The sequence below is a fragment of the Nanorana parkeri genome, unplaced genomic scaffold (assembly GCF_000935625.1).
Source record: "Nanorana parkeri isolate BGI_ZX_2015 unplaced genomic scaffold, ASM93562v1 scaffold504, whole genome shotgun sequence".
Lineage (NCBI taxonomy): Eukaryota > Metazoa > Chordata > Amphibia > Anura > Dicroglossidae > Nanorana > Nanorana parkeri.
Window position 1 is genome coordinate 424,938 of NW_017306772.1, and position 10,014 is coordinate 434,951.

General features: G+C 39.8%; 1 protein-coding gene across 2 annotated transcripts in view; it reads right to left on the bottom strand.

Moving 5' to 3' along the window:
- Window positions 1–6,129: 6,129 nt before the first annotated feature.
- The window catches only part of SNX30 (sorting nexin family member 30), a 55,292-nt gene continuing 51,407 nt past the window's right edge, over window positions 6,130–10,014 (bottom strand). For both annotated transcript variants that reach the window (XM_018561159.1, XM_018561158.1), the window contains 2 exons: window positions 7,944–8,096; window positions 6,130–6,964 (listed from right to left, as the gene is read on the bottom strand). In XM_018561159.1, coding sequence (XP_018416661.1) covers window positions 6,905–6,964; window positions 7,944–8,096 — 213 coding nt within the window. In that variant the 3' untranslated portion in view covers window positions 6,130–6,904. The remainder of the gene's footprint in view (window positions 6,965–7,943; window positions 8,097–10,014) is intronic.

A 10,014-nucleotide genomic window follows, 5' to 3' on the forward strand; every position in this document is an offset into this window, starting at 1 on the left:
ACTGTTGATGCCCTGTGAACAGACCTCATTTACTCAACAATCCATGCTTATGTGCATTAACCATCCAAATTAGCATAGAAATAAGCAAAGAATAGAGTTGTTCAGATACCAAGTACAAGTACATCTACAGATACTTTTCCAGCGCCAGGACTAGACTAGAGAAAAATTCAAAAGTTAGGAGGCAGCTGTCATTTTTAAGGAGAATACAGAGCTCCTGGGATTTGTACATCCCCATTTTAATGCATTATTTAAAATAAAAATGGCAAGTATCGGCACTGGTATCTGGACATCCCTAGCAAAGAATGAATAAAGAATGTAACCAGAAAATCAGAAGTATACATTTTAGTATAAATCACATGTATTGGTGTGAAACTACATCCGTATACTAGTAGAGAGGACCTTGTTTGTGGAGTTTCCCTCAAAGCCTCAATATAACGATTTGCTGAACCTACTTCCATCTCTGCTTTTGTGGCCTGTGCTTGATTGTGTTAGGTTTTGTTTAATTGGCATAAAGGGGATATCTTCACCACCACTTACAAGGCAGCCACATTCACTGATGATGCATTCTTCTGAACATTTGTTAGGACAGCATTCTACATTGTAAGCTTAAAAAGGTAACAATCCTTTTCCCACCCTTAGCCAAGGGTGGTAAAAAATCACTGGAGTCTGAGAGCCCAAGAGAAAAGCCACAGCAGAGCTACAATGGGGATCTTTCATTAACTGTCTTGGTGAGAGATCTACTTGTCTATGGACTGCCCACAGTACTAAGTAACACTTATTTAAAGGATATTTAAACCCTCAGTGGTTTTTGCAAGCAGTAGATATATGCAAAACAAATTTTTTTTTAAGTTACGAAAACTCCGCCGCATGCTCTCTTCCGAAGATCTGAAAAATCTTGGGAGGCGGCAAAGGTTAATGGGGCGGGCGCATGCACAGTACAGATCTTCGGCCGGGAGACGAGGAGAGACACAAAGTAAGTCAACGGAGGCAGCTTGCACCCGCACAGACTCCATGGGACAGTTAGTGCCAGGAAGAGAGAGGAGTCAGCACTGGATCAAAGACCGGCACCAGCACTGGAGGGTATCCTGAAAACTACAGGAAAGAAGATGATCAGATCAAGATGCATCATTTAAGGTAAGTCCTTACACTAGCATTGGTATGGGGGGTATCCTTCAATGTCACTTTATAGTATAAAAATATCACTATTTAGTATAAAAATAAAAAACAGCTAAAAAGTATCGAAGACAAAAAAGCACTGACCAGCCACACTGCCTGGGAAGCAGCCAAATGTGCAGCCTGAAAAATGCAGCACAATAATAATAATAATTAAAAGAAAAGAAAAATGTGTAAAAATGCATTAAGCAGCATACCTATGGGATGTCCAGTTTTAACTCAAAGGAATAAAAACGTTCCTAGAGAAAGTAGAAACCAGACTAAAAGTGGGCTACCAGGCTCTTAAAAAGAAGGTATTGCAAGTAAACTGCGTCCTTAAAGCGCTCACCAAATGTGCGAATATCCCCAACTTATCACAGTATCTATTGCACAGACTGATTGTACTTTATTTGATTTTGGGTTTTTTTTGCCTGGTAGTGCATACATAGTCTATCTAACATGAGCCATTCAGGAGTTCTTTTCTACATTATATAGGACAACAAGCAAAAAAACAGCCGGGGGGGGGGGTTACTGAAAATCCGAAAACCGCAAAATAATAAAGTATGGTCTGCTTCATAATAATCAAAATCAAAAGATTTCAATGTTTAAGTATTGAAATGGATTGCCACTAGCCCGCTCTTTCACCCTTTGGGCAGTCTCATTCTGAGCCTATGGTGTAAGCTGCTTTTGCAATATTCTAAAAGGTTGAAGTAAAGTGTAGACAAAAAGCTCTTCATGGACTCTGATTCTGAAGAGAGTAAAGAATGTTCCTCAGTGAAGTGCTCCATGTTCAGGGGGAAAAAATCAATACAAGGCACTTTTTGTGCTCTTGCCTTTATTCATTTGTTTAAGCAAGCATTGTAACCAGATACAATATAACCTACACAATGTTGCAATCGGTGTTGATACCACCCATTACAAATACCACAAATGAATAACTAGAAGCCACAGGACATCATATACTTAAAGGAGAACTATGAGGTGAGTGATTTCCACTCATCTTCATAGTTAGAGCCGACCTGTGACAGCTTCTATCGATTGGGAAGTGAGCAGAAACATGCAACGATCTGCTCACTTCCCGATTGTCTCCTTGAAGTGAGAGGTGACTGTCAGTCACCGCTCCCCACTCCCCTCATTGATCCTCCAGCGCTGACTGGAGGAACAATCAGGGTAGTGGAGGGGCGGGTACAGCTGGCTCTGCCTCTAGACAGGCAGAGCCAGCTGTCACTCACGCAGTTGGGTGGATCTTGACAGTATCATCGGGATCCGTCCTGGCTGCGGCGCTCTCAGTATATGGCGAGCAATAGCCATGCACCCATTGCCCTCCTGACTGCACATCCATTGTATCCATTGAAAGTAAGGTGGGTGCATCGGTAGTCGACGGCCATCGTCCAGTAATATAGAAAAATATGGACACCAACACTCCAATAATAGAATAAGTCTATTTAATGCGTGCAAAACATACTCATTGCGACGTTTTCGGGGTCAAGGCGGATCCCCTTCATCAGGCAGAACTGTTCTGCCTGATGAAGGGGATCCTACGTGACCCCCAAACATCGCAATGCGTATGTTTTGCCTACTGAGCTTTGGGTCACGGGAGGAGGTTAGTATATGTCCTCCTGTGACCCTAAAGAGAACTATGGGGAAAAACACTTAAGATGCTTAATACTACATTTAGGCCCATGCACAACTATGTGTTAGGTTAGAGCACTGTAAAACACACATTTTGTTGCATGTTACCATAAACGCACCAACAACTGGAGTGTGTTGCCATTTATTTACAATAGTATCCCAATGCACTTACACAATGCACTGCAGCTTAGGTGCATTGCAATACATCTCAGATTTAAAACATCTGTGTGCTGCAGGCAGGAATGAGCTCGTTTGGACTGGACCCAATCCGAACCTGAACTACTCTGAACCAGCAAGTGCCATGGGCACTTCCACCCAATCAGCTGCGTTATGGGCATTCCCCACCATGCAGCTGTATGTAAACAAAGGAGTAGGATGTTTTGCTGACAGGAACCACCACCGGTGGACTACTGAAGATTGAAATGTCTTATTGACCAATTCATTAAAATGTAAAATCTTTGGGTCATCATGCAGAGTTTTTGTAAACGGTCAGCTAGATGAAAGGATGGTTCCTCAGTGTGTGACATCAACTGTCAAACATGGAGAAAGAAGTGTGATAGTCTGGGGCTCTTCTGCTGGATGCAGAATCAGTGACTTGCACAAAGTGATTGGCACTGTAAAACCACAAGGCCTACAACAGAAAATGCAGCTCCATGCAAAACACGCTGGTCTATACCTAGTTGCCCAAAGGGTTATCCTAAAGCAAGATAATGGTCCAAAACATACCGTACCTCAAGGTTATGTCAAAATGTTTAAAAGAACATAAGAAGCTTCAAATCATGGTATAGTCAGCACGCTTTCCAGACTTAAATCCCATAAAGCTACATTGGGATGAACTGGGCAGCAGGATGAAGGCAAAGCAACATACAAGCATAACACATTGGGCCAGAAAAAACAGATTGGTGGGTTTTGGTTAATGCGAATTGTCACAGGTGACAAGTTTATTCAGCCCATAGTAGAGTGTTTAACTGTCTTGCGTCATCATCCTTTTGGCACACTACTGCATACCTCTACTGCGCCAAATAATGACTCATTTTCTGAACCATTATTTATTTGGCACAGATTGTGGATTGTGAAACGTTTTGTGTGCAAGTTGCACTTGGGATTTTTTCCTTTTTAAATTGGTTTACTAGTCGCATCTTTCTTTTCAAACCCTTCAAATGTATTGTTTGGCACATTCAATTTGAGTAGGTTTCCATGTACTAAATATTTGGTCGTTTTTCTGGCCCATTGTGAGAACTTTTTGCAACAGTGTTGGGAAGAAATTTTATAGTACATTGGGACATTAAATTTCAATAAAAAAAGACGCAGTAAACATTGGGGCTACAGTCTACATACACTGCATGACTCTAAAGTGATACTGTTTGCACGACAGATATCTCTCACAAGTAAATTCATACAGAAATAAAGTATTGCTTGCCCTGTAAGAGATTTACCAACAAATAACCTCAATTTATAAAAGTAACAAATGAAAAATAGATTTTTAAAGCGGAATAAAACTTTTGGAAAAAATGTGCTAATTGCCAGGCTTTTATGGCATGCACAGCTCAGCTGACAAAAGCGGCATGCCGAAAATAAGTAACTCCCATCACATGTATGGGAGTTACGTCACTGAGGAATGAACAATCGAGTGGCTGATGAATTGGACCTTGGAAGAGGGCCGAGCAGAAGATGGGAGTGCCAGAGAGGGGATCGGTTTAAGTCATAAAATGATAATATGCAATGCATACTAGCACATTATGGCTAAAAGCTTGGGGGGATTTTTGTTATGTGCCTTTACTTCCACTTAAAGGTTCCAAATAATCCCAAAAGAAAATGACCAAAAAAGGAGAATACACTGGGAAAAAATGTGAATTCTAAAACTATTTGGCTGGAGATATTTCTGGCCTGAAACATATTGTGTAGAAAAAAACCTTGTAGATAGATTAACCAAAATTAATTATCCAGGCTGAATGAGAAAAGGTGCCTAGAACAATGTGAGCAAAAAAATAAAGACAGTTTGTATGTTTTAAACCTTTAAGGCAGGGGTCTCAAACACAATTCACTTAGGGGCAAGTGGACAAATTTTCTTCTCCAGTGGAGACCGCTTGCCAAATTTTATAAAATCTCATACTTCAAAACAAAATGTACCTATATACGGTGCCAGTGGTAATGTCTGTGTGAGTTTATAATGTCAGTATATGGTTTCTTTGTATGTATACATGTGTACAGTGTCAGTATATGTGTTTTTATTCACACAAGTTTAAATTTTAATCATAGAGGACCAACAGATTAAACACACACAGAAATACATAATATTGTCGTGATCTTTCTCGGCCGCAGCACCACTCTGTGATGCCAGCATATAGCGGGCAACAGTATACAACAGACATTAGTAAATGTCCTCCTGTGACCCTAAAGAGAACTAAAGCCAACATTTTCTTCAAATAAAAGAAAGAGTCCCCTCACCTGTTAAATTTTTTTGGCACGGAGGGGGCACATTCCGTGGTGGTTCAGTGGTTGATTAGTACGGTCCGCACCTTTGGCTGGTGCAGCCCTTAACTAAAAAACTTCCCAGCACTCAGTGAGGGCTGTCAGAGTCACAGTCACACGCTGTGCTATAACTCACATTGAGCATCTGGCTGAGATGCTGACCGTGTAGCTTCTCTGCTACACGGTCAGTGACTGCGTGCCTGACTTGTCAGCCGGCTGCAGCCCACATAGTAATGGGTCACGTGGGCCAGTTTGAGTCCCCTGCTTTTAAGGTGACATCAATCAAGCTATTACATTGTGAAAATGATCAAAGCCAACATTTCTATCCTTTAAACGGATCACGATTATTCCAGTATTGACTGAAGGTTTCAGATGCGTCAGTAGGAGAGCCAAGATGTTTTTATTCTTCCCTACAATGTCACCTGCATTTCAAATGGTATCACCTGATGCCCCAGTGTTGTATCTGCATTTTAAATATCTTGTACTCCAGTGAACTCCTGAAACTATTACATATCCACCCCTAAATGCCATCAACATTTCCTTGCAAAAGCAATTTATGAAAAGTTATGTTAATAATAATAAAATAGTCATAATTTTGTTTTTGTGGCCTAACATTTGCTGAGTGGATATGATCCACTTCTGTTGGTTGACACACAACATTGATAAAGGGTCCTGCAAGGCCCTGACACGATTGTGTGTGTGATGTTTATCATGGTGATGCAACAAATTTCCACTTCTAACAAATGGATGGCATGCTGGCGAGAAATTGCTTTGATTTACAGTGGATGGCGTTGACCATTTGGTCACTTTAAGACCTGTGACTGGTATTTGAACTTTCAATAACAAGCACAGCACATTTTTAGATGTGTTTTATTTATTAAAAAAGTCATAAACATATTTACTTTAAATTTGTCTTTTTTGCATGGACAATCAAAACCATTAACAAAAAAAAATAAGTTCTGGATCAGTTGTTCCCTTTAATCTGCTTCAGATAAGGCCCCAGTGTAAACAGAACTCTCCCTCTCTAATATGGTTCTATGGGATGAGATATCCACATGTTGCAACATGTTTAAATTCTGGAGAAAAGAATAAAGCACATCGAGCAGGAACTTCATGCCACCAACACAGTTCATGCGAACATCAGGAACCCCTGGTAAGGTAGGCAAAGAAAAAAAGGACTGTACACAAAATTCAGTGATGCCAGTCCTCTGAAAGATACATAGAAAAAGACGTAAACGGCATAGAAATAACCTTTTTCTGGAAATACACTCAGTGAAAAAAAAAAGTAGCCAGCTGCTGATGTGAGACTTTAAATGCCGTCAGTGGGTTTTTGTTGTAATAAGTAAAGCCTCTTCTGCTTAGTGTTACGCAAGTAAAAAGCTCCTCCAGGCTGGAGTGGTTGGTGTGAGTTTCATAATGTGCCCAGGCCACTTCTCAGATCAGCTCAATGAAAGCAGCTTTTCATGTAGGAATTTTCTAGAAGAGCAGTCAACACACATAATAAACTTAGAAAAGGGAAATGAGGGTTAAGAAAAGTTAAAGTTTGGTATATTTGCTTTGTAACAACATAAGTGAAGGGTCCTTCAGGTTGTTAGTCACACTGCATGAGGAATTGTGCAACAGGTTCCAACATAATGCTAGACGCTCTTCATTTAGGCTCTGGTTTGTCCTGCAACAGCGGTATAATGGACTCCCATGCAGTAAGGCACTAGCAGAGGGACAAAAAAAATAAAATAAAATTAAAAAACAGAAACAAGTGTAAGGGACAAAAAAGAAAAGATGTCCATGCTTCTAGGACAAAAGCAAAAAACTGAGGCATGCTGGTAGTATGATGTGTTATCCTGACCCAATGTCCAATCCTTATATAGGCGGCAGTATACCCAAAAGGTGAAAAACTTCCTGCTGTGTCCCTCAATGGACAAGTAAAAAAAAACAGAGGGCAAGGGTAAGGGACACACTTTTGCCTATAGATCATTTTTGTTACCTTTCATATCCTTGTAAATTATGGCGAATCATATTGAAACGCAACATTTTTTATTTCACTTCCATAGCATCAATGTTTTATGTTTTGCGCAAATTAGAGGACAAGAGGATGTGAATTGCAAATGCGAAAAATAGGCTTTGCCACCAAGCAAGTGGAGACATCCTCCACAGTATGATTTAGCTATAAAATGCCAATAAGGTGCAAACACCAATTCATCAACTTTATTAAAAGGGACTGGGTATGTTTACCCTTCCCGCCTCTTTATTGATGATCCCCAGCACAGGTAAGTATCCAATATCTCTATTTTTTCTATCTAAGTGACAGAGTTGCTGCAAAATCTAAAACCAGCTTAGCACAGGGTCTAATGTGAATGGATCCATTCCAGAATATGCAACATGAAACCATCTTGACTTAATAACATTTCCCCACATTTTAATATGATAGAGCTATTTAAAACCAGTAGTAATCAGAGGTTAGATATTTGTGCACAGAATGGGAAACACTACAGAGTATCAGCTTTGTTTGACTTTATTCTAGTCCGTGTCCTTGTAATCAAAGCTCTCATATGGTATAAAAAACAAACATGTCCGGGTTATTAAATACATATACTTATAAATGAGAGACTAGTCAAAATATTTTTTTTTTAAACTCACAACATTAAGAATATGGCATTTACGGATTACAAAATATTTATTCCTTTTACCTTTTCATAATATTGAATGTTTTTATCAGCCATTCCCACAAGCAGCTGGCGAAAATCTTGCCTCTTGTTATTCTGCCACCTTTCCATGTCCGCCTTCAAGTCTGCATTGAAGCATTCTACTTTGTCCTGGCATTTTTCTACTTCAGTTGGCACCTGAAAGACAGAATAATGCATACCTAAGTTATCTGAAAAATCTACATAGCACATTTTTTTCAAGGGGAAGAAAAAAAAAAAAAAAAGGAGAACATAGTAGAATTTTTATTTCCAACAGCATACAGATAGAATATTAGGATCACTAGTTTAGCAATACAAAAACAGGACTGATATAGACTCTATAATCTCCCAAGTTACATTATACACACGTATAGTTGTAATAACAAAATATGGCTAAATCAATATTAACTATCACTTGAGTGATCCCCACAATTCTATGCCTAGAGCCATAAGTGACCCGAATCAATATAAATATACACTGAGTGGCCAGATTATTATGACCACCTGACGTTTGTAGGCAAATTAGCTATAATTAGCTATAATTTCGTGCTGAAGTTGCTAGAGGGCCAGACCATTATAAATAGGGAAGCAGGTTGTTTACCACGACAGTAGAAGTGATTTTTTTCTGAAGATATGGGTAAACAATGCGATTTAACAGCCTTTGAACGTGGGATGATTGTTGGCGCTCGGAGCCATGGAGCGAGTATCAGCAAAACAGCAGAATTAGTTAAATGTTAAAGAGCAGCTGTTGTTAAAGTGTTTAAAGACTGGACTGTCAGCCGAAAATCTGGTTCTGAACGTGTGAATTGTGGCAGTCAGTGACTAGTCAATGTTAGGGCAGAACGGAGAGTGGCAAGACTGGTACAAGACAACAGAAGGGCAACAGTGCAGTGTCAGATTCCTCGCATCACCTTTCAACATCTCGTGGAGTCACAAGGCGGCCCAACGAAGTCATCTCGTGGAGTCATCTCGTGGCCCAACGAAGTACTGATGGGGTGGGTATAATAATCTGGCCACTCAGTGTATAGATTATGGATGGGCAGTCCTTGTGTCATTTCCTTAACTTGCCAAGCCCTACTGCTACAAGAAATTTGTGTGGGAGGGCATCAGCCTCTTATTACTAACATGGGTATATGGGTTCAAATAATATATTAGCTCAAGTCAGTCACATGTAAGATTGGTCGTTTGAACTGGTGGTTTGAATAAGAAATCGGTTAACCACGATTACAGCAAGGGAAAGTATATTTACAGAGATTCACCTGGATAAATAGAAACAATGAAAATCGGGGGAAACAGACAGCAATAAAAAAAAAAAACTGGTAGCGGTTTTAATACTTGCCCGCTCTATCTAAAACAAAAAAAAATTGGGGGTTTAGAGACACCAAGTGTGTTGGATGGTTCACTGTATAAAGTTCTGCTTGATGTATTTAGGATGTGGCAACACACCTAAACGTGCCAAAGTGAACAGGGCTTTAAAGCAGAACTACAACCTCCTACCCTTTATAGACAACGAAGGTGCCATCTTAGCCTCTATTTGGCTTGCAGTTGCCATGGTGCTGACCATGTGATCAGCTATGACACCAACCATTTGGGGGCTTGAAAGTTTGGTTGAGAACTAAAATAAGCACACTACAACCTTTGAGAGTTGGTCTGCCTTAAAAGCAACTGTTTTGGGAGACATTAAAGTGGTTGGTAAAGGACTTAGGCCGCATTATTTCTCTTGTTCACCTATTTTCTTGTTGGTAGCTACTCTACCCTACACAAATCTCCACATTTAAGATTTTTACATGAAATGTATTTTGTAAAATGGAGTAACAAAGTAAGCAGTAAATAAAAAAAATAAAAAAAAGAAGGATATACATAGAGCACAATTTGCAAACAAAAACTCTGGCAAATTATAGCATCAAGCTTGCACAACTTTGTAGTATGTGTGTGTACAGGACTAAAAAAGGACTACTCTCCTTTCAGATTTATGTATGGTACTGCTCTGACTACAGGACTGTCAATTCAAGTCAGCTCACCCTTATTATGTAGCTGCTGATCCAATATGCGGTCATAGATTGTTCAGATTCATACC